The sequence below is a fragment of the Sebastes fasciatus genome, chromosome 11, assembly GCF_043250625.1.
Source record: "Sebastes fasciatus isolate fSebFas1 chromosome 11, fSebFas1.pri, whole genome shotgun sequence".
Lineage (NCBI taxonomy): Eukaryota > Metazoa > Chordata > Actinopteri > Perciformes > Sebastidae > Sebastes > Sebastes fasciatus.
This window is the reverse complement of record NC_133805.1, coordinates 16,167,264-16,192,310: the sequence shown is the minus strand read 5'-3', so window position 1 is coordinate 16,192,310 and position 25,047 is coordinate 16,167,264. Positions and strand designations below refer to the sequence as shown.

Genomic DNA, 25,047 nt, shown 5'->3' with positions numbered 1-25,047 from the left:
GCTGACGGTCTACAGGTACGGAGCAGGAGGGAGAGGAGGAGAGAAAGAGAAAGAGAAAGAGAAAGAGAGAGGGAGAGGAGTGCGGTACGCGAATAGCAGACAAGATAAGTGACAGTCGAAAACAAAGCAGCATGTAAAATTATGGTATTCTGGAAATGATAAGGTTTAGTATAATTATATTGAATAATTTAAAGGGACTGTTTGTAACTTTTCACACATATAAATCTACCGGGTTGGTTTCCCATGCGCGCTCGCATATGCGCGCTCCCGTGTAGCTATGCTGTACATATGCTATACTCCAACACAAACTACATGGAAGCACCAAAACCTCAAAGTTCACTGTCTTGCAAAACAGTGTTGGCTGCGGTCGGAGGACGCGAGGAGACCGTCGCTTTGGTCTCCAGGGCCGGAGTCTCTGCTGTACTCTGCTCCTCTGCCTGCTTGCCTTCACTCACACACCGCGCGCATTCTCGCTCCACCTCACGTTCATGCTCGCACACTGCAGAAGACTTCGTAGCTCTGAGAATATCTAGTAAATGTACAGTGGAAATTTCTGCAGAAATAAATGCTGCAGCTCCTCCAGACCAACAGAGGTTTCATATGTGTCTTGTGAAAGCAGCGAAAAACGTTATCGTCTCCGACCGGGTGCCAGTGTCTCCCTCCGGCTGTGGTCGAAAGCGATAACGTTTCTCTTCCTACTTCAGCTGAAGCAGGAGAAGCCAACACTAGGATCAGAAGTGATTCATGGAGAGACCTTCGTCTGGTCAGCTAACATTACTGCCAAGCAGGTGAAATATAGAGTGATATTGTGGTTTTAGCTGACATGTGTCGCCTCACTGTTTTGAGCGATGCTCGTTCATGTCTATTTAGAGCGAGCACAAGTGCGAGCCCGACGCTGACTTTCGTTGACTTAACGGCCACATGTGTCACTGTTAACAAGCATTCTGAAAGTTACAAATAGTCCCTTTAAGTGTAAGATAATCAAATGTAAAATCAAAAGATCTGGCTCACTAAAAAGAGCCGAAATTCCCATGACTAGATGAAAACGTTGCGTGATGACGTATAACAGCGCATGTCCGTTGCGGCCTCTCTCTCCGTCTCTACCACCGACTCAACGCCGACAGACCGAGATGGCAGCAGGAGGAGGTGTGCGGAGAAAGTCTCCCGGTCCGCCGTCCCAACTGTGGGGGAAACTTCACACACTGTGGCAGGACAAACATCTGGTCCTGTTCAAGACGGAGTACACATTACTGGTCGTGTCAGTTCTGTGGTTCCTGGAGATCGGGATCAATGTGTGGGTCATACAGAAAGTAGCATGTAAGTAGCTGCGCGGCTAGTTAGCATGCTAGGGTGCGTTGCCATGTTTATGAACGTATCTGAACGCTAAGTAGCTAGCATTAGCAATCCCTACTAACTTACACTGCCACCTGTCAAAAGGGATTTTACTGTCCTTGCATGACAGCATACAATCCTCTGGTCTGTTTTAGGGTAATGACAGTGTTTATTTTCAGGAACTGCTGACTTATTGTGGCTAAAGATATGATTTTACTGACAATAACTCAACAATAAACTTGTGAGGCTTGATAATAACATAACCCAATGACAACCCATATAGGTTATTCTAAGCATTAGTTATATATTGTGTCATCTGTGTCATTGTTTATTTTGACTTCTTTGTCTGATGTAAGGCTGTAACTGTTGTCATCATTAGTTTTTTTTTTTTTTTTGGTAATTAAATAAATTGTTTATTCTCTAAAATGACTGAAAATAGTGATCAAAATCCTCAAAAGCCCAGTTGAGGTCTTCAGTTTTCTTGGTTTGTCCTATCAACAATCATGAACCTAAAGCTATTCAATTCACGATGATCTTAAAATAAAGAAAACCAGCAAATGTTCACAGTTGGGAAGCTGAAGCTAGTGAATATTTGATATTTTCTGCTAGATAACTAAATAAAATGATTTATCAGTTATCAAAATTGTTGGTGATTGTATTTATGACAACTGGCTAACCAATTAATCGACAATCCTTTCTTTTTATCATCATCATTATTATTATTATTATTATTATTATTATTTCTTTTCTTAATTTTATTTCAATTTTGAATGTTGAAGTTGTTTTCTCTAGTTTACTTAATGAAGTTGTCTATAAGCTCAACTACTTAAAAAATGGTGTTTAAACTATTGTAATTATACAAACTGTAAATTGCATATATGAAAACAACCTCGAAAAAATAAAGTATAAAAACAAAATCGACAATCCTTTCAGCACTAGTGCATTTGCTTGTTCATTGTCTTGCTGAAAACAGTTAGTGGATCAAGAACCAGTAGAATTACATAGAAAAGCAAATTATAGTTGATAAAGCATTTAATCAATTCTGAACCAACAATTTGCAGCTTCACAAATGCAAAGAGCATTTTGACAGGTTTTTATATCGAAAGATGAAGACTTTGGGTTTTCGGTTGTCAAATAAGTAATTATAGGACACAACTTTGGACTAAGAGAAGATGTGATGGACATTTTTCATAATTAAAAAAAATATATAGGACAAAGATATTTAAATTGTATTCAGTAGAAAATTATACCGTGGGTTTTGTTAATATAAATAACAACAATAACTGATCGTAATCTTCCCAATCAGACACTGAGATAGACTGGAAAGCCTACATGGATGAAGTAGAGGGAGTCATCAATGGTACCTACGACTACACGGAGCTTAAAGGAGACACCGGCCCCTTGGTGTGAGTTTCAATTTTATTTATTTTTAACGATGTAGTCACTCCATCTTGTAGTCAGATGTAGTTTTCAGTGCAGGATACATTTGCACCTTGTTGTTGCAGGTACCCGGCTGGCTTTGTCTACATCTTCACAGCTCTGTACTATATCACCAGCCGTGGGGTTAACATCCGTCTGGCCCAGTACCTTTTTGCTGCTTTCTACCTCATCACACTGCTGCTCGTCTTCAGGGTGTACCACCGCACTAAGAAGGTCAGTCTGCGTGACAAAAGCCACAGTTACCACGTGGCATTATACATTTTGCTCTATAAGCCATTGAGTTTGTGTGAAACTATTTCTCTGTACTTTTTAGGACACATTAAAACTTTAATATTCTGATGTGTCTATAATTTATGCCATTTCCTAATAGTTTCTTGTTAAAACACCAATGAGTGTATTTTCCCTTTTATTAGCGTAATTCTGTTTATTTCTTTGAATTTCTCCAGGTTCCTCCCTATGTGTTCTTCTTCGTGTGCTGTGCTTCTTACCGGATCCACTCGATCTTCGTGCTGCGTCTCTTTAATGATCCGGTGGCCATGATGCTACTGTTCGCAGCTGTCAACCTCTTTATGGATGGACACTGGACTCTGGGCTGCGGCCTTTACAGGCAAGTGTGGACTCCTTAACAACACAATGCAGGTTTTAATTGAATGGCTTTCTCTCTGGAGGAATGTGTATCAGGTGTCATATCTATCTTTGTGAATCTTTCTACCATATCCATGCAGTTACATGATGAAATTACAACTCAAATCTTCCTCTCTTTCTGACAGTTTAGCAGTGTCTGTGAAAATGAACGTGCTCCTTTTTGCTCCGGGACTACTTTTCCTCCTCCTGTCTGAGTTTGGTGTAATCAGGACAATCCCCAAACTCTCTCTGTGTGCAGGCATACAGGTAAAATATTCCCTATAGCACAGTTTTACCGGCATACTAAAATATTTTTTAATGATATCCAGTATTGCCAAGAATCATCTCTAAATGAATCTGTCCTTATCGCAGCTTCTCCTGGGTCTGCCTTTCCTCCTGGAGAATCCCGTGGGTTATATGAGCCGGGCGTTTGATCTCGGCCGTCAGTTCATGTTCAAGTGGACGGTCAACTGGCGCTTCCTGCCAGAGTGGTTCTTCTTGAATCGGTACTTCCACTTACTCCTGCTGGCCGCCCACCTGCTCGCCCTGCTGCTCTTTGCTCTCCGCCGTTGGAAGAGGTGAGACAGACTTTGGCCGTGCCGAGGTTACTGTTGGCATTATAGTTTGAGATGAGATGAGCAATTCACGTCATTGTGAGTGTGTTATCCACTTAATCTTAGTCTGATTTAGTTCTTTGTTGCCGAGCGATATTGTCCATTTTATATTATAAATTACTGTTACTATTTCAGGGCGCTCTTTATCATTGGGTGAGGCCAGTAAAGTGCTTAATCAAAAAAAAAAAAACTGATGCTATGCACATTTATATACTTCATTGGTCAGTTTTCCACAAATTACTTTTTACAGTCAAAGGTGTTAACAACATGTGCTATAGTGATTACATCTTAGTCGTAGAGGTAGAATTAAAATGTATGAAAAGTAACTATTTTCTCTCTTACCAGGCCAGGAGAGAGCATCTTCGAACTCCTCAAGGAGCCAAGCCAGAGGAAAACCCCTGCTCAGAAAATCACTGTTGATCATATCCTTTTGTTCCATTTGAATCTACTTATATATCGTTCCTTAAAGGACAAATTAGGATTGTCAGGAGGAACACTACTACTTTTACTGTTCGTTGTCAAATATAAATGGGCTAAACATGTCTGCATGATATTGGTCGGAGAGTAAATTAATGATGTTCCTAGTATTCACCGGCTTTTGTGTCAAACCTTAACGGCCACTCACAGATGGTGCTGATTCTGTTCACCTCTAACTTCATCGGCATGTGCTTCAGTCGTTCGCTGCACTACCAGTTCTACGTCTGGTACTTCCACACCCTGCCTTACCTGCTCTGGAGTGGAGGAGTCAAGAAGCTGGCCCACCTGCTCAGGTAAGAGGACGTCTAAAATGCTAAACTACAAGTTCCAATTTTGATTAGTTTTAGACCTACAGCACATGTTAATGCTATATTGTTTTCTTCTCGTCTTCAGGGTTCTGATCCTGGGTCTGATCGAGCTTTCGTGGAACACCTACCCGTCTACTAACAGCAGCTCAGCCGCCATCCACGTCTGTCACGTCATCATCCTCCTCTGTCTGTGGCTGGCCCCGCCGCCGCCGCCTCCAGCCCCGGCAGAAACACAAGAACAGACACCCGTCAAGGACAAACGCCAGTGAGCCGCAGCCTGTATCGGACCGGACGTCGTATTTCAGTCTAATCAGCCGCCGAACAGCCTCCATCACCGTCCTCTCTTTGATCCTCACAACACCGGTGCAGAGGGAGGTCACTGGGATAAGACTGTGTGAATACAAGGAGCCATTCAATGCTTCTCATCTCGGCTCACTGCAAAAGTGAAGGAAGCTAACGTGTAGGTGCAGTCTACAGACGGATACCCACATGATGAAGTAGTCCCTTGCAGTTGAAGAGATGGGAAGAGGAAAAAAATATGGATTCTCAGGTTTCATTTTCAGATACATGATAGGAAGACTGGAGTAGAGAGCTAAGAGGAAATTATGAATGTTACGCTGTTTTGAGAGAATTTGTTACATAGGCTTTATTTCTATAAAAATTGTGTTAAAAATACACTCTGCCCATATTTCAACCGGTCCAGTCATTTTTCTCTTGCTTGATATTCTGATATTTTCAAAAATGTACTGGTGCCAAAATTATGTTGTGTATTGTATTAAAAAGGCAGTATATAGATATATCGTACGGAAGCATATTGCTGCCACACCAGGGAAAAAAAATGAATAAGTATCAAGTTATAACGTGATAAGTTTCTTTTTATAATAAGATGTTTTCTATGTTATAACAAGAAACTAATCTTGTTATAATTATGTACTATTTATCTTGTTATAACGTGAAACTTTTCATGTTAAAACATGATAACTTATTGTTACAATATAAAAGTTTCACGTTATAACATCATCATCACATATATTGTTATAACGTGAAACATTTCACATTATAACAATAAGTTATCTTATAAAGTGAAACATTTCACATTATAACAGTTAGTTAACACGTGTTAACATGAAAAGTTTCACATTATAACAAGATGAATAGTATATCGTTATAACAAGAAAAGTGTCTTGTTATAGTTTGTATGTTGTAATAATGTGAAAATATCTTGTTATAATGTGAAAAGCGTCTTGATATAACAATAAACTCTTCACGTTATACTGTGATACTGACCCGTTTTTTTTTCCTAGTGTGGCAGCAATACGCTGCCGTAATATAAAATATAATTTAAATTATACAGAACTTGAACAAAGTACCAAAAGCTTTAAATGAATTGCATATCAGACAGTAGCCTGCAGCATTTCCACTTGCCACAGTAGTTGCAGCATTAGCACCAGTACAAGGCCAAAAATATTTTCCAGTAGTTATATAATTTTACACTAATTTGTAAAACTAAGCTGTAGACAATCGTGGCTATTTGTCTGATTTGTTACATGATTGATTCATCTTCTGTTGTGAGTGGCTCACTACACTCATAAGTAGATTTAATGTGAAAACTTTGCAGTAGACTGAGACAGCAAAAGTGTGACATTTTATATTAAACAGAGATGCCCCTTAACCTTGATGTTATTTTTTCTTCTTCTTGCATGTATGTTTTTGTTACACAATACAACAAACTGCTAAATTCCACTGTTTTTTTTAAATTTATTTTCCCAACAATAATTTCATTATTTAAAGTAACATTTCATTAGTTTATCAAATGATCATCCTGATAATCAAAATCATTCACATTCAACACTGACTGACTGTGATTATACATTTAGCAAAGTAACTGACTACATATAGACTACAAAAAGCCCATTCAGATGGTCAAGGCATTCTTGTGATTGCATAAAGCAATATATAGATTTATGATAAAAGGCCACTTGGTCATTTAAAGGTATTCTTGTCACATAAATATAAAGTCTTACATATGTGCAACTTAATATTAGAATGAACTTGGCACTAGGTTATTATGGTATTAGTTGATCCTGCAGATAAAATACAGGATTTACTCTTCCATGTAAAGGCGTTGGTAACAAGTGATTATGCTAGATCAGCAGATCTGGCTCAGTTTTCCTCAGAGATCATTGTCTCACATATTATTGGGGTTATAACACAGCATGTTGAGCTTGATGTTCTCGTCCCAGTGGCGCAGCAGCAGGAACAGCTGTCTGGCAGCTCCCTTCAGCCCTGCCAGGTCCACTCCCTCGGGCAGCTCCTGACAGCGCAGCCAGAAGTCTGCTTTTGCTGCCACCAGCTCCCACTCCATGAAGTAGCCGGCACAGCGGTGCTCGAGCCAGGCTAGAGCCACAGCTGTGGCCCAGCTCGACCCCTCCAGGTCCTCTTGAGCCAACTGGCTGCTCCCTTGGAGGAGGTCAGCTGGCTCTATTGAGGAGCCTTCACATACGTCTGTCTCTGATCCGCGACCACTATCTGCCTGGCCGTGGCTCTGAGAGGGACTCTGAGAGGGGCCAACAGAGAGCTCCAGGGAGCCCTCTTCAGAGCTGGGGAGGTCAGTGGGTGAGATGACAGGGTCTCGGTCAGACAGGTGTCTCCGCCGTAGCCTTGGCTCCAGCATCAGGGGGTTGTCGTCTGGAGTGTGGTGGAAAGGAGGGGCGGTTGGTTTGGCCAGGGAGCATGAGGAGGGAGAAAAGGTAACATGGTGGCTAGTGGGAGCACCGGGAGGCTTGATGCATGTGGATAAAGATGGAGCACTGGGAGATGTGCAGCGGAAGGGCGGGCTGAGGCTGCGGCGGTGGAGGCTGTAGGGTGAAGCCCTTTTCAGGCGGTCCAGGGGGATCTGGACACAGTCGGAGTAGATCTCTGTCAGAAGAAAAGCTCCCGATGCCAGCTGCAGATGCACCTGATTAGACACCGCATAGAAAACAAATTAATAAATGTGTTTGCACGTTTGTGTGTTAAAGTATATATGTTGTGTCTGCACAGCTCACCAGGGGCAGATAGTCTGGAGCTTCAGTTTCAGGGTGTTTCTCAGTCTCTGCAGACAGACAGTGAGACTTGAGAGGAACCTGCTTTCCTGATGAAATAGAGGACCTGAGTCTGCCCAGTGGAAATCTGCATAGATAAAAAGAGTTGGGTTTTGAATATCTATACATTTGAATTTAGATATAATACACACCCCTCACAGAAAGGGGCTTACTCTAAGACTGTATATACTGTGCCTCATTAGAAATGTGTCCACCGGTAGAGATTTGTCAATACCGTTTCCACCACGGTAGCAATGTTCATGCAAACTCACAAATCCAGCAGCCTGGCAAGGTAACGTGATTTGGGCAGACATGGAAGAGGAGGGTGAAGTTGTAAATACAGAGCAGGAGGAGGCATCCCAACCAACCCAAGATGAGGAAGAACTGGCTACATGATTACCAGACATTTGGACACTGTAGTTTATTTTGTCAGTGTTTTCAGCTGTCATCTTTTAGAAATGAAAGTTCCTGCAGGAAAAGTCAAGTCTTTTGTTCTTTTGGTATACCCTTAAATACAAATTTGTGTGATTTATATATTGCACTGACTGAAGTCAAGCTGGTATTTATTTGCACTTGTTAACCTTAAAACCTGTCAAACTTGAAATTATTGTTCTCAGGAACCTTAAAGCTTACATTTTAGAAGTCAGAGTCGTTTTTTTTAACTCAAGGTGTTGTCTCATGTGAAGCAGTTGTATTTTTGTGTGGAAGTTCCAAATAAAAGAAAATGATCAAATGCGAGGAAGTACGGTGCGGTTATTTTAAACCACTTCTTAATCGAATTTACAGAACAATTATTGTATCATGCTATATACCGTTAAAGTGATATAAAATTACATATGCCGTGATAGAAAATTAATTATAATCAAATGTGAAAGTCTTACCTGGTGCCAAAGAAGCTCTCCATTGACTTGCTCTCGATAGATCGCTGTGATCGAGTGCATGAGGAGCCTGTTATTGCTGGGGATGTAGAGGAGTACGCACTGCCTCCTAAACATGAGACAGCAGCGTGGAATAAAACATTAAACAGTATTGTGTCATCAGCACATGATAAAGTGATGTTTCCTGACTGCGTTTAAAGGCTCAGTTCACCTTTTACATGACATAGACCAAAATGTTGTCTTGCTGTAAACCTTTTCTTTTGTTTTGTAGATTATCCACAGCAAAGGGGAAATGTTTCTGTAAGGAAATGTTGCTATTGAAGTTGTTTCAATGCTGTGAGTTACATTTCCCTCGCATTGGAGTAGAGGTAGAAATCTTTTTTTTTTGTAATTTGGGTAAATTGATACTTTAAGAACTACCTTTAGTTTACTACTTTACTATTTTACATTTATTCTTACCAGGACGTCCTATTGAGATCAACAATCTTTTTTTACAAAAGAGACCTGGCCAAGGTAGCAGCCATACACAATCACCACACAATAAAATACAACATATACAACATGGTATACAGCAATTCACATAAAACAGCTGTTTAACACATTGGCCTCTCAAGAGAAACAACCACATGCCTCGATCACCACATTCTTTATGATGCCCTTGAATTCATCAATGGAAATGAATGTTTCTAATATTTTTGTAAATTATTTCATGCCCAAGGTGCATAGCAGGAAAATGCTGTTTTCCCCAGATCTGTCAAAACCCAGGGTACATTACAAAGCAACAACTTGGAGGAGCGTAGCTGGTAACTACCAGAGCTAAGACAGAGAAGGGTACAGAGGTAAACCGGGAGTTTATCTAGTATCGTTTTATAAATAAAAATATACCAATGCTGTTGTCTGTGAGTGGTCGATGATGTCCAAACCACCAAATCATAAAGAATGCAATGGTGAGTAAAGGACGTTCGTAATGAAATGTAGAGATGCATGGCAGGGTTGCTGGTGTGCATAATCAAGGCAGGGGAGAACATTTACGATTTTTCTCCCTCCAAACATACTCACCTTGAGTTCTGAACTGACTTTCAGATTAGATGCCTCTAACATTGAGACTACACTGACACTAGAGTGTTTTCACTGATCGAGCCGACTATACTTACTAGAGTCCCAGGATGTAAGGCTACAGGGTGATGCAGGGGTGTCATCTCTGTCTGAGAGATACAAAGATTGTTGATGACCTAAAGTCTTGACAACAGAAATGGGTGGTGGTATCGTTCGGTCTGTCTACCTGTAGAGTTCAAGGTGTCCTCCATCTCTTCACTGTCTCTGCTGGTGCGCCGTCTGCCCAAACCGACAGAATAGGCCTTCTGCCTGCGACTACCTAACTGGGAACTCCGCCTGTTCCCCAAATGCGTCCCTACAAGCACACACATACACATCAAAAATACAAACTAAAATGTGTTATTCAAATGGTAACCTGGTCACCCATGCCTTAGTATATGAAATCAAATCTGCATTTTCCTCATCATTTTAACACATTGTAAGAAGGGGCATAGCAAACTAACTATGAATGCTATGGTATATGTGGTGCTGGTCGAAACTATGTACTTGTCCCCATGAAAATAAATACTAAAAGGTGCAGTCCAGTGATTTAGCATTGCACTTTAATTAAGCTAAGGGACTCACAAGTAACAGATTATAAAAGAAAATACTAAGAAGCAGTGTCTGAGATATCCTGATTTGTAATCCAGACTATAGGTGAAATACTAAAAACACAGAATCCCATGATTCCCAGGGTGCAACTCAGTAGTAGGGATGTCACGAGAACAGATGCTTCGGTACCAAGTCAATGCCAAAATTCTGAAATCGTGTGACAGCATGTGTTTTCTTACTGTACCGCAGATACTGTAGGTACGGTCAGGGCTCGAGACCAATGCCTTCCCGTCGTTGCAGTGACGACAGAAAATGTGTTTGGGACACAGTGTACTCGACTAGGGCTGACCCGAATGCTTCGAAGCTTCAAAGCTTTGACCGTTTCCATGGTAATCAACCTCCAAATCAGTATTCGAATGTTTTGTTTGTTTTTTGTTTTTTTTATAAATAAGTATTATAATAATGTATAAATCCCAAAATAGCCCATTAAATAAGGTATAATCCCAAAACTCATATTCAACATTAATTATTATTAGTTATTCTCAGACGGATATTGCTGTTTATTATGGGTGCGTGTGTGTACAGTTGTGCGGCAGCAGTTAAAAATGGTTGGTAGTAAGCCACACCTGTGTTTTGGACATCCATGCTGTCTGGCAAGCCTTTGTTGGAGTTGCTGTCAGTGGTCGTGAAGGCTGTGTACATGCAGATTATGTTACAGTGCTTACTGGTCTGGATAGCCTTCATGCGGTATCGCTTAGCTGAACCTAAGAAACAGTAAAGGGGGAGACAATATGCATATTGAATAACTTACAGTACGATAACTTGAGATAAGAGTTTTAAGTAGGTAAGCCTCACCATGGCCAATGTCACTCTCCTTCTCTGCCATTTTCTCAAAGTCCCTGATTACTGAGCGAGCAGTCAGTTGGTGAATGATCTCCTCCCATGGTTCCCCTCCTTTTCCTTCTTCCACTCCTCCTCCTCCACAACCCTCAACTCCTGGTGTCTCCTGGCCCTCAGGGCTCCAGAGGTGCCCCAGGTCCACAGTGACCTCCCAGGACACAGGTCTGCCACTCAGCAGGCCGTGAATGAGCGAGCGGCACTGACCTGGTGGAGGATCCTCTGATGGGACAGCAGTAAAGAGGTACTCTGGGTCTGTGAAGCTGTCCCAGTCCAGAGGAGAGGCGGGGAACAGGAGTCCATCTGAGGGTCAGAGTGAGAAAGAGAGATGGAAATTTGTTGGAGGACAAAATAAGAAGGCTGCTTATCTTATAGTAATATAGCTTACTGGAGTCAGTGAGGCTTCTGCGGGACAGTGTGCCTCCCGATGGAGGCTTCGTCTCCCCATCGCTTTCGTCCAGCCTCCCTCCCAGCGTTTGGTCGAAGGAGACCCTCTCCAAAGCTCTCCTTAAGCGATGCATCTCCAACTCGCCCTGGGGGGAAGAGAAACTCCGTGCTGCCATGGTTGAACGGGCCAGTGCTTTATGTCTCCTACGATACTCCTCACCTCCATCCAGACGGCCAATCTGGTTGTATAAGAGCAAAAATCAAACTGGTTGAAAAAGTAGGTTAGAATGCCATTTTATTTTTCTCTGTAACCATATATGTCTAAAATTAAAAGATGTTAAGGTTATCTGTTTGTACTGTATCTATTTGTGATATTTTGTGAATTACAGTACTGTGTGGTGTGCCTACAGGACTTTACCTAAAGCACTACATCGGTTAGGGATGTACAATCTTTTCCAAGACACTTTTCAAAAACCCCAATAATAACAGTCCAGTAAGAGCAAGAAAGTTGCACCCCTCTCTGAAACAAAACATGTCTTGTGTCTTTTTTGTATTCTGTTTTACTGTGTTAGTGGATAAATTGGTATCTTATTTTCCACAAAGATTTCTTCCAGTGTTATTGTTGAAATTTGTCTCAAAGTAGTGGGTAGAGAAAGAAAGAAATCTCTCAGATTCACAGGACTGACAAATGAAAACATTTTCTCCTGTCAAACTATTTTGTAGCAGTGGTGAAGGTACCTTTTTCTGTCATATTCTATCTACATTCTACCAGCAACTTGCAGGAATACAGAAAACGATTTAGGTTGAGTCTATTACAATCAATCGTACCTTTTCTGCCCCGTTATCAGGGGTTTCCGCTGAGAGGTTTTGCTGCCATGCAGAGTCTGCCCAGCGAGACAGGGATGATCTCTGTTCTGGTGGGGGCAGCTTTTCAAGGCCTTGGGGTAGAGATCCTGTATCCAGCACTGAACCAGAGGAGTGAGGATCAGGCAGAAAGACCCCGCCTGCAGAGTCGGAGTTGGACGAGACGTGTATGTGCGAGATGGATTGCGTTTGTAGACTCCGCTCGCTACTGAGGGAGCAGCGAGTGAGGACATACTGCTCCTGGATATAAGAGCTCTCCTGGATCCTCCTCCTCACGTCACTGGACTTGTCTACCTCCACACCTAGAGCGGATAAAAGCCCAACGTTAACCACTATGGTATGAGGTGTCCAACCTATTCACTACAAAATCCACTGATGAGTGACTGACCTGGGCTGGTTCCAGGATCTGTGTTTCTGGCACAGGAGAACTCTGAGGAGATTTCTCTGGAGATCTCCCTCAGTGCCTCCTCCAAGTCGGTGCCATCTGCACATGGCACCATGGGCATTAACTCGGAAGCAGGGGGAGATGATTCCTCATCATTTGATTGTCCAAAAACTGAACCCGTGGAGTCGCGATGTCCTTTATAGCCCCTTCCTTGAGACTATAAAATAGTTAGATTAGAGATCTGTTTTTCTATGCACACACACGCACACACAAACAGACGTACTTTTAAAGAATGTAGTGACGTGTACCTCGGCCTTTTTTGCTTTGAAATCCGTCATATCGTATAGAGTGCAATATCCAATTAGACGATTCCCAGGGTACAACGGAGGGATTTCATTGGGTGTAAGAAAGGCCTCCATGTTTTCTGGCAGATACCAGTCAATCCGTACGTCAGTCAGCACAGGTTCAAAGGCCTTTTTCAGAGACTTGATTAACTGAGGAGATAGATGGATCACAGTATTTCTAAACTGAAGGCTTTACGATTCATATTTATAACTGAATACAGGTGGAAGAAGTAGTCAGATTCTGAGACTATCAATACATTCATGTAAAACATACTGAAGTATGTTGCATTCAAAATCTTACTCACGTAAAAGTACAGAAGTATTATCAGCAAAAAGTACTGAAAGTACCAAGTACAAGTACTTCTGCAGAGAAATTGCCCCTGTGATATTACATTATTAGTAGTAAAACTGATTCATCAATGTGTATTAAAGTAGTATTTTACTGCTGTAGCTGTTAAAGGTGGAGCTAGTTTGGTAACATTTTATAATAACCATCGTTAATAAATGGCAAATTGATAGTTAATTAACTTTAAGTTAATAGTTATTTTACAGGTAACAAAAAATAAAATGCTAATTAATAATGTTTATTAATTATAAGCAATGCTATAATTTTTGTTATTTTAATATTAGCTTGTGTAATATGAAATAATTATCTTATAAATGATATATTGTATCATAGCTGATAAGGGACGATTACATTCTGATTACATTAGTAAACTATTTATTAACAGTTTATTGTTGCACACATTATAACATTTCATCTACTATATTAAGTATTTGTTAATGATTACCAAATGATTTGTAAACCTTTAAGAAACCATTTTTAAAACATTTATAAACTTTACATAAATAGATGGACCAGAATCCAATTATTAATCTAAATAATGTTTATAAATGCTTTACAAAGTATTTATTAACCATTTAACAAAGTATTATAATCATCATATTCAACTTCATAATAGCCATCCAAATAATGTTTATAGATGCAAACCAATTATTAACCATTCACAAAGTGTTATAATAATGTTTATAGATGCTTTACAAACAATTTCTTAAAGGTTTATAAATAATTTCATAATCATTAACAAATTCTTAATATAGTATATAAAATGTTATAATGTGTGCAACAATAAAATGCTAAAATAGCATAAATTATAGCATTACTAATAATTAGTAGAGATTTCATTCCTTTGATAGTTAACAGTAAAATAACTATGAACTAAAGTTTAATTAACTATCAATTTACCATTTATTAATGATGCTTATTATAAAGTTTAACTACTTTGGATGCAGTTAGGTAGTTTAGTCCTTTAGTCCAGTAGTTCCCAACCTAGGTCCTCCTCCAGAGGGTCACAAGATACATCTGGCATAAAAAGAAAATGCTCAAGTAGAAAATTGTACTTAAGAACAACTTCAGCAAATGTACTTTACTTTTCACCACTGCTAATGGCTTGTGAAGAACTAAAGCTGTATGTATTTATCTCATAAGAAAGTGAGATCATGCTTATAATTGTTCTGCAGTTGATATTTTCTCCAATAGGTGTCAGTGCTGCAGTGCTGCTGACCTTGGGCTGGAGTCTCTCCTCATCATCCAGGAACTCTGTAGTCCCTCCTGTCAGTTTGGCAACGCCCTGCAGGAGTCTCCTGCAAGCTCGGGGACCAAGGCCTAAACCAAAGCATCTGCAGAAGTGATACAGCATTACATTTTTACCACATCCCCTTGAGAAAATTCCATTATGACACCACAATTATTATGTGAGGATTATCTTCAATTTCTATTATTGCAGAGTGGTGTTTGATCGCTGCCTGAACCACACATACAATGTGTTCTGTCACTTGGTTTTCCCATCTGAACAAATCAACTAGCCTCTTGCAACAACTCAGTCTTACATAAGTATCTATTTGTGAAACCCTAATGGCATAGAGAGGCTTCCATGTGTCCAAGGAAAGAGACAATTTGGAGTCATCAAACAGACAGAACTGTTATTTGGGTACTCGGGAGGGATCACAAGCCATTTGGCTAATTGCGAGTTTGAAAAGAGCAGGGGACAGAATAATTGAAAAGGCTGAGATCGTGTGTGCCATCTCTAAAAACAGCAAGTATGTGTTGTTGGTCAGATACTGTTCGCACAACCTGAATAAAGCAAAATGATATCTATTTTTGGGACTATGGATACAGACAGTAGTTAGACTGAAATGTAATTAACAATCATAGAAATGAGATGTATTGAGAATAAAGAAATATATGCACATGCGGAAGGACAGCCAAAATACAGTGGAGAAAGTCAGTCTAGCAGGAGAATACTAATGAGAGATAAATGGAGTTATTGTGCATTGCTGAAGGGCCTAGGGAAAACCAGAGGGGCGTGACTCTTACTGCAGAGGAGAGCACTTAACGGGATTACTGGGCGGGGCAGAAAAATACCTCAACCCTTTTCTTTCTTTCACCGCGCTTTGGTCTTAGTTCTTCAAGATCGCTGTTTTCTTTGTGTCCCCTCTCTTTCCTCCCCCACATGGTGTCTCTGTCCTATCTATCACCTCATTCTGCCTGCACTCACTGCACTCCATCTCTCTCTGCTTCCTTGTCACCCACAGTGATTTAACGTCCTATCACATGACAGCCATAGAATAAATCTTTGTTAACTAGTCGTTTGACTTAATTTACCTCAGACCAAATCCATTCTTCACACATGATGGGTTAAATGACTAATTGGCAGTTAAGATTTAGCTCAATACCTGCCAGCGCATGTGTTTCTGCGGACCATCTCCAGCATTTTAGCCACATTGCTGATGGATCCGTCTGTAATGATGAAGACCTGGCGAGGATATGAGCGCTGCATGGGCTGCTGGTACACCCAGGACAGCGCGCCCAGCAGGTTGGTGCCTCGCATGTCAGCTCTCATCCTTTGGACGTACTCGTACGCCTGCATTAGAGTGACCTGATGCAGAGAAAAAGAAAAGGAAAGAGTATCACATCTAAAGTTAAGGCTGGAGAAGCATGACGTTGACTGTGCAAACATCACCTATATGTGGTCAAGATAAATTCACTGTTTGATATGAGATTCCCCAATTACGCTGTGAGGGTGGCAAAGGATTGAATCGGCACATCTCTAATAAAGCGAGAGCAAACACAGATGCATTAGCACCTGCCGTAAAACCACTTCAAATCACACTGTGGACAAACATGCCTGACAGGAGAGGAGATGGAAGGACATCTCATGCCTTAGTGAAAATGCCTGAAAGGTCACCATATGGTCGGTAGTATGTGCAAAGACTGTTTGTCCGTGCAGCTCCTGGTCTGGGTAAAACCTGATACTCTGCTACTAAGGCAACCCAAGGAACTGACCTATTGCCTGATTAGAGAGTGGACAAAATAGAACAGATTGTCCTACGTGGTCAAAAAACATCTGCTTTCAGTAAACACGGTCCAAATGATCCATCCATGTATTAGCTTTCACTGAAAAGAATTCATATGTAATTAATTGAGACTAAAATTTGACACTGAAAATCCTATAAACAAGATTCACCTAATTATCTAATTAAGGGGAAATTTAACTAATAGATATCACCATGTAACTTCCCCAGTTGATTACCTGCATTGAGGCAGTTATTTTTTGTATTATTAAGTTTTCTGAAATTTTACATTTAAATATGCAAATGAAGCACTGTCTTATTAAATATGTGCTAATTTGCACACATTTCCAGAACAGAAATCTGAACATTGGATGAAGCCAGGTTAAAAATGATTGTTTAATTTTGTTGACATATTAGTCAATGTTTTTTTCAGAGGGGAATTTTGGATTCCTCTTTTTATCACTCCCATAAATCAGAAAATACCGTCAACAGCCATAAAAATTCCATGTTTTTAGAAATAAAATGTTCTATAAATCAGGCTATGAATGATAAATGAACAAACCCCTCTGTATAAACCTTTAGAATATAGATAGGAATGAAACTGGAAAGTTTGGTGTATGCAAGTGCTACTGAAGTGGAGATTTCTGTATGGAGTATGAGGAAAAATCTCCTTTTGAGAAAACGGCCTTTAAATATATGGATTGTAAAATTCCATTAATTTTGCAAGACACTACATGTGATTAGGGTAAAAATGTTAACTAATAGATATCACCATGACACTTCCCCAGTTGATTACTGATATTATGACAATATGTTTTTGTATTACAAGTTTTCTGAAATATTATGTTTAAATATGCAATTGAGGCATTATCTAATGCTAACTCTTGGTGAATTTAGGAGAAATTTACAAACGTAAATCGACAAAGTAGGAAAATAAAAACCTAAAGTGTATTTTGGATGTTTTCTTTCCACTAGTCTGAAAGAAGACATGTTATGGAAGCGAAATAGCCCTAAATACATGAAAAACAATGTTTTTCCCTGGGGTGTCTCGCCTTAAAGCAAGGTTATTGCGTAAAACTAACATCAGTACAGAGCTTGCTGGAGGTGAACAGAGGCTTGATGGTGGTGCCGAAGCCCACAATGTTGAGCATGGTGCCAGAAGGGAGACTCTTCAATGCCACCGCCATGGCATCCTGTGGAAACAAGAAAGGGCAGACAGGATGGAGCCAGATCAACGTACGTGTCTAAATGTAAAAACTTAACTCTGGTTCATTGGTATTTTTTCATCCCGCCTGCAGCTCACCTTTACGCGATGGATGTTGGTGCCACTCATGCTGCCGCTGCGATCAACAAGGAACAGCAGTTCTCTGGTGGCTTTGTGCAGCTCCAGAGGTTCACGCAGCAAGTCGGGACAGAAATTGAGCATCAAGACGGGGCTGCTCAGAATGTCCTTGTGGTATCGCTTCCTCACAAACTCCAGCTGCAGGCCAAGTGGAACATCAGCATGTTTTTATGCAGTTAACACAATCAAGGTACATGAATAGGGACACGTGAGATTTAAAAGGTAAATAAAGAGAGCAAAGCTGCTTGAGTAACTACCAACCTTCCTCTCAGGTTCTGAATCTTTACGAGTGCAGCGAATGAAATCCCGGCGGGAAGAGATCAGCTGTTCATACTGGCTGAATGAGAGCCTGCCTCTCTCTAATATGACCAATGGGCTGTGAGGTTCTGTGGAAGAGGTTTGGTAATTGAAGTCACATTCAAATATCAGGGGGGAAAAAACATAACAAGGAAGGGGAAAAAAAATCTCCTTTCAACTGCTCACCACTGAGGTGCAGAATAATCTCTATGTGTCTGTCATATGGATGCTCCTGTGCCAAGGTGATGTAGGTCGCTGAGGCACTTTGGGCACTGGGGTCTGCATCTGCCCTCAGTGCGTGAGTGGGGCTTTCCAGTCCTTTAAACACGTTAAGGAAGAAAAAAAGAGCAAATCTTAGGTTTTAATATGTTTTTAATAAGTAATGATTACTGTTTTAATTTAAGATGTATAAACACCAGTCATTCATATTGCATAGTAATTTCACTGTGCTTTTTCTATTTCTACAGCACAGACCAGTAGAGCAGATTAAGTCCTCTGTTTATCTCCTTTGTATTTTGTGTTCTGGTTGTTTTGGGATTCAGACCCTCTCTGGAAACCCATTCATTTCATTTTGTAATGAGATTGCCCACCATTCTAATATTTTACAATGTCAGAACCAAAGATATTTGAGAAGAAAGGCAGTACCGGCCAGTAGGCAGGCCCCTCTGACCAGCAGCTGGAAGTTCAGCTCATAAGGTGCCAGGTTGGCAGCTGGCCTGGTGAAGATGGCGTGGGCACACTGTTGCTCAGAGTCTAAGGCCCGGTCTTGTTTTCCTGAGGCGGCACCGAAACAGCTGGTTGGTCTGAGAAGAAGAGAAATGTAGAAGACAGTATTTAGTAAAACAAAATACAGCAGTCAGTTACATGTAACCGTTGAAATGTAGAAACGTTAGGTAAGTAGTGTCGTGGTTTGCGACATAAATACCCAGTTTCTTCAGATTTCCCCCCATTTTCACTCTTGCTTGGAGTCATCTGGCCAGTGACGATCGGAGTAAGCAATGTGGGGTAGACGATGCGGATTGCTCCATTTTCTAATGTGGGGAGCTCTAGTGTGGTGCTGATGATAACGGACACTATATCCATGGGCCCAATGAGGCCTGTGCCCACGATGAAGGTGGTTCTTTCAAGGTCTTCGTCCAGGATGAGATGTCCTAAAGCAGAAATAGAGCAGTTACTCGCAACATACAACAATGCAAACAGATATAAGCTCTGTTCCTTCAGCCCATTGTTGTCTGCGTTTCCATAACGGTCTAAAGACCTGCAAAGATTAGGCAAATTCGTCTGCTGACGGATGAAGAAGCAACATGAGATGGGAAGACGGTTGCTGGTGGTCACAGCGGTAAACACACTCTGCCGCCTGCAGTTCAGTGTGTCTGCCCAATTCATCTACAAAACGTCTGTCTCCACAGTAAATCATCTGTTGAGTGTTTGATGGTTATTTATTTGTGCTTAGAACATAACCACTACGAAACAATCAGAAAATGACTTTTTTCTCCCTCTCTATGTCCATTCTGCCGCTCTCCCTCTCCGCACGTTCGCGCAATCTTTTTCTCTGTCTTTTTTAAAACAAGTCAGGAAGCCGACAGCAGAGCCTAACTTTACTTTTAATGTTATCAAACAAACAGAAATAGTCTCCCCTTGTCCTAAAATGCTCCTAAATCAATACTAGTGTACTTCCTTGATCGTGAATGAAGTGGTACACGAGTTGAAGCCGTTGAAGCCGTTGAAGCAGCGGCGCTGTGTGTTTTTGACCAATCAGCGATGGTCATGCCTGCAAACTCCGCCCCGAAAGTGCCTGTACCTTCAAAGTACTACCCTCCGACTAGGGCCTTTCTTTGCGGTAAAAAGTCCCCGGAACTTAATTTAGACAATGGTCCCTGCAGTCAAAACGGGGCTATAGTGGACTGGGATAGTGACCACAACAAAGCATATCATAATCAAAATACCAAAAGAAATTTGCCACATGCAGCTCTTCCAAAGAGCACACCATTAAATACCTAAACACACATTAATTAAGATAAGATTGTCCCGAAAGAAAATTTGTCTTGGACACATACAGTACAGTATTTGCTGTCAAGAAATAAAAAACTAACATAGTGCATATACTGTATACAGTACATACACAGACTGTCACCAGTCCACATGCGCACACATACACAGTACATGCATAGACTGACACCAATCAACCAATAGTACACTGCCCGTCGTGCGACACACCGATAGTCATCATAATGGTGTGCATATTTGCCGTAAGAGTAAAGCACCCTCTGCTACTCTCCAATTTTTTTTATTGCCTTTTTATCCTCCCTTCAATAAAAAAAATAAATAAATAAATAAACATAACCTGCTTTTCTGAACCCCTAATAATTTTGTACAGTCCCAATTATTAAATCATTCATCATTGAAATCAAAATGATCTAAGGCTGCAAAAGGGTTGTCTGTGTGGTGGTGGCTGAGAAATTATTCCATGCACTTGATACGACTGTTCCCAATAAAATACTACACACTTCAAGTTGATATATGTCTGTACTAAGTGAATGCCATTTCACCATTAGGCAGGCGGCCAAATCTATTTGCCTCCCTCGTTTGTCCTTTCTATCCTCCGAGAGGCTAAAACAGGACAGGGAAGGGACTTACTGGGGCTATATTTGTATTCATGCACAGACCAGATCTTTACAGCGGTGGGCAACACTACATTAGAGTACAAATGACCATTTTTATCTACAAGGAAAATACAGGAAGTCTTCTCCTCCCCTCCTCACCGTTGGTGCATTGCATGTCGAGGCTGGAGCTCCCACAGCAGCCCCACTCACGGCCATTCCCACAGTGGCCTTCAAGACCAGATCCAGGGAAGCAATCCAAACAGCAGTCCTTCAGCTTCCCTCGGTTCTCGATCTGGACTCCGACCAACCGGCCCGCGATCACGGCCTCAAAGCCCACCACAACCTCCTTCTCCCCAAGAGGGTACACAAACACACCTAGACGACCGGAAATGTTTGACACACAAAACAGTGATTTCAGACTTTTGCATCAATTTAGAAAGCAATCAAACTATATAATAGATATTTTGTATGAGCATGATGAAGATTTCTTACTCAGTGTTTATGTTTTTATTGTAGTTGCCTTGGATACAAGTGTCTGACAAGACATTGGCAAATCAGTTTTTTAAAAAAAAAATGTAAGTGCTGTTTTATTTCATTTGGTAATTCATCTTTTTAAGCTTGAAGTTTTTTTATTTCAAATCACTGATTACCACATGATTACAGTGGTGCAGGGATGACATCATTTTGTAGGGAAGTTAGCATCACCCTGGTTCCCTCGACAAAAAGCAAATGGCATTTTTGCATTGGGTTGTGGATTATTGCAGAAAATAAGCTCTGTGACAAACAAACGTTTATGATACTTACATGTTTTGTTCAGTGAGATAATATTCACAAATTTTATGATTTTTGAAGCTTGACTATAATCGCCAGAAATAAAAAGCTAACATTAGGCTATAAACAAACTACACCACGGTCGCATGAACACGAGTATACACAACAAGGCTGTAAAGGTGGACGAGTTGGCGTGATGACATTTAGTAGTCTCATTTAGCCACTTGTTAGCAACCACCTTTTTTAAGACACGTAAAAGCTTCAAAATTCACAAGTGGGATATATACTGACGTATTTTATATCGTAAAACAAAACGTTAAAATCTCTTAAGCTTGTGTTAACCACAGACCTTATTTCAGGCATCTAACTAAAAACCCATTAAAAAAAAACATTGACTTCCAGACGAGGGAACCTGAAGTGCTAAAATGCTGACTCATTTCCGGGTTTTGATAACTTTGAAGCTTAGATTGACTTAAAGTACTTTGCTCTTGATTTAAAAAAATATTATTACTTCTCTAACACAACCTTTGTTGTTGTAGGAGACAGCTCTTCCTCTAAAGTACATATTATCTGTGGTGTTCCACAAGGATCAATCCTTATCCCTCTACTGTTTTCAATTTACAGAATCATTTTCCTCTGAGACACTTTTGTTCTCAACGCATTTTGCAGATGACATCCAGTTCCATTTAAAATAACAGTTGCTATGATTATTACTTGTGCTAAAAGTGTATCATCCTACAACTTACCTTCTACAGACTCTATGTCAGCATTAGCATAGGTAAGGTGTGCGGTGATGCCCACAGAGCAGCCGTTGGCACAGGACTTGATGCAGGAGGCCTTGAGTAGCAATGGTTCCCATGTAGAGCAGTTTCTCAGTCCCACCATCTTTTCAGGGCAGCAACAAGACGCCTTTCTGCTGGGTGCATGAGAACGCAGGTAAGTGAAATGGTCTGAGCAGACAGGAAGAGGTATATGTGAGGGTGCATTTAAATTCTCTCATTTTCCATTCACAGAGCAATCACAGTAATCTTTGTAAATCAGACCTGATTTTTGCTGCATTGATTAAAACATCTAAAACGTCCATTGGTTTCACATTGTTTTATGTATGCTGTATACGCCTACCAGATGTCTATACTGCATGTACACATCAGCTCTTGGACATGTAACCAAGCTATCTCCACTCTTCGGGCTCTTAGCAACCAACTGTGATAGTTTGAGTGTAAGAGGTTTGGTCAATCATTAACTTTACAGGTCAGCACTTACTACACTATGCATCATGCCTATCATATGCAATCAGTAGCCAACCTGTATGCAAATCCATGAACTTACAACTACTGTCTCACTCTTACTTCACTGCACTCTTAGCTAACTGCAATGACCTGGATGGTAAGAAATGGTAGACTAATATTCTTCTGCTTTTTAACAGAAACTTGGTAACAGTTTTCATTTATACAACTCAAGCTGTTCGCAATAATTCTTCACGACTGACCACTTAATAACTTTAAGTGCAGCAGGTGCAGAGACCAGTGTGCAGATTGCAGCTTAGCGGATGGTCGACTGCACAAAACTGTGTGTGTGTGTGTGTGTGTGTGTGTGTGTGTGTGTGTGTGTGTGTGTGCATGTGTGTTTGTGCACGCACACATGCGTGCAGTTGAGTGTGCGTGTCTGTGTGTGTTTGCTGTGGTCCAGGTAATGCCTTTTTCACCATCTACCTTTCTAACAAGATCAACAGCCTCCATCTGGCTACCGTGCTCTCAGCTCATAACAGGCAAATAATAAATGCCTGGCTTGTTAAAGTAGGACAAACTGATGCTGTCACAATACACACTAAAGTAAGTACAACATTACACCCCCCTCTGAGACTCAGAGCCGTGGCAAAGCAAATGAATAAGCCTGTAAAAAAACAGATAATTACTTCTTTACACATTATGAGTTGGTTGCGTGCGCGTATCTGTGGTTTTAATTACAGTATATCAACACATGGTGCAGATTAGAAATGAATGATGCAAACAGTACACATGCACATATTAACCATGTAAAGTTCTGTCTGAAACTCAATTGCAAATGTTTACAAAAAAAATATTACAACATACAGTAATACAGTTTTGGTAAATGGCAAAGTAACTCTAGCAGCTGTTATCTAGAAAAACAAAGCATTCAAAGTAAATCCAAACCTTACAAAGTGAAAAGTCTGCATTATGTGAGATTTAAATATTCTGTCTGGGTGATTGCAGTAGCATAGCTGGCCAAGAGTTACCTCTGGGCAACACTGCAGTGCCTTTATGTCAGTTACAAGCTCCAGCTAACAAGCAAAAGAATCATCCAGGAAGACTTACTGTACTGTTCAGTGCCGTGTCTGATAATCTGCCTCTGTGTCCAGCGTCTGCATCACTCCACCATCACATCTGCTCGCAGGTCTCCCAGTGATACAACGGTAGGAGTTTTCCTGGTAACAGATACTGCTCTCTCCTCTCCTCTCCCTCTCTCTCTTTCTTGCTCTCTCTCCACAAATCCACCAGTTGCCCTAAAAGGAAAACAATCATTTCATAGAGTAGAGTCAAATATTCAGAGATATGACATTACAAATATAGCACAAAACAGTATCTGAATTTGAATATCATCTGCATGCAGTAAAGGATTATTGCTTGTATGACCTACTATGAGACATGCAAGCAAAAATCTGGAGTAATTTTAACATTTATTTTCAATATCGGGCAATCAGTATATATGAATTAAAATGTCCATTTCAGAAGACCTGGAAATCTCCTTGCTGTGATCAATCACCAACACGCAGCTCAGCAGGCGATAACCTACATTTCCTGTTAAGTGAAATGTCATCTGCTTACCTGCTCTGACCTGAACCACAGAGCTGATCAGAAACTATGATCCTGAACCTGCTGTTCGGGGCACAAGCTAACACACAACGGTAAGTGAGGCAGAGCCTGCTTTTCATCCAGACAATTGGCTGTGATGGTAGCAGCACCATTATTCATGGCTAATGGCTTGGCCAGAGAGAGGAGGGGGTGGGGGAGTGAAGTGTTCTGCCTCTCCCAACAGGTCAGTCAGACAGCAGCAGCAGGCGTAGGTAGGTGAGACCAAAGAAGCACCATCTTTTTGTCATCCATTCTCCAGCTTATTGGTTCAATGCTACAAACTTGAAAACTAACAGTAAAGCTACATCTGTAATAGAGACATATGACCATGACTAACTTTTTTGCTGTGTTGATTGTTATCTATTTATTTATATTTTTTAAAAATTAATCTAAATACAATTAAAGCATTAATATGTTTTTATGTTATTGTTTGCTTGTTATGTTATTACTAAACCTCATTTAATTCATTAAATATGGTCTTTATTATAGACCAATGTTTGCAAAGGAATAACAAAAGTGATTATTAA

General features: G+C 40.6%; 2 protein-coding genes across 3 annotated transcripts in view; one reads left to right on the top strand and one right to left on the bottom strand.

The window, feature by feature from the left end:
• Positions 1-1,077: 1,077 nt before the first annotated feature.
• On the top strand, positions 1,078-6,467 carry alg3 (ALG3 alpha-1,3- mannosyltransferase). Its single transcript, XM_074651105.1, has 9 exons — positions 1,078-1,317; positions 2,639-2,738; positions 2,838-2,985; positions 3,219-3,379; positions 3,543-3,663; positions 3,769-3,974; positions 4,356-4,433; positions 4,637-4,780; positions 4,881-6,467. The coding sequence occupies exons 1-9, from the start codon at positions 1,131-1,133 to the stop codon at positions 5,062-5,064; spliced, it is 1,329 nt and encodes a 442-aa protein (XP_074507206.1). The 5' UTR covers positions 1,078-1,130; the 3' UTR covers positions 5,065-6,467.
• An 81-nt stretch (positions 6,468-6,548) lies between these two features.
• Positions 6,549-25,047, bottom strand: part of vwa5b2 (von Willebrand factor A domain containing 5B2) — a 46,097-nt gene continuing 27,598 nt past the window's right edge. The window contains exons 1-23 of one of the 2 annotated variants that reach the window (XM_074651102.1): positions 24,494-24,750; positions 23,984-24,171; positions 22,394-22,560; positions 21,036-21,251; positions 19,199-19,424; positions 18,919-19,076; positions 18,460-18,591; positions 18,238-18,362; positions 17,938-18,114; positions 17,717-17,827; positions 16,017-16,219; positions 14,846-14,960; positions 13,245-13,430; positions 12,940-13,153; positions 12,516-12,853; positions 11,689-11,926; positions 11,259-11,603; positions 11,030-11,167; positions 10,039-10,167; positions 9,902-9,961; positions 8,760-8,862; positions 7,843-7,966; positions 6,549-7,754 (exon numbers count right to left, since the gene is read on the bottom strand). In XM_074651102.1, coding sequence (XP_074507203.1) covers positions 6,984-7,754; positions 7,843-7,966; positions 8,760-8,862; positions 9,902-9,961; positions 10,039-10,167; positions 11,030-11,167; positions 11,259-11,603; positions 11,689-11,926; positions 12,516-12,853; positions 12,940-13,153; positions 13,245-13,430; positions 14,846-14,960; positions 16,017-16,219; positions 17,717-17,827; positions 17,938-18,114; positions 18,238-18,362; positions 18,460-18,591; positions 18,919-19,076; positions 19,199-19,424; positions 21,036-21,251; positions 22,394-22,532 — 4,248 coding nt within the window. In that variant the 5' untranslated portion in view covers positions 22,533-22,560; positions 23,984-24,171; positions 24,494-24,750 and the 3' untranslated portion in view covers positions 6,549-6,983. Of the gene's footprint in view, positions 7,755-7,842; positions 7,967-8,759; positions 8,863-9,901; positions 9,962-10,038; positions 10,168-11,029; positions 11,168-11,258; positions 11,604-11,688; positions 11,927-12,515; positions 12,854-12,939; positions 13,154-13,244; positions 13,431-14,845; positions 14,961-16,016; positions 16,220-17,716; positions 17,828-17,937; positions 18,115-18,237; positions 18,363-18,459; positions 18,592-18,918; positions 19,077-19,198; positions 19,425-21,035; positions 21,252-22,393; positions 22,561-23,983; positions 24,172-24,493; positions 24,751-25,047 lie in introns of those variants that run through there. The other variant, XM_074651101.1, reaches the window with a different exon arrangement.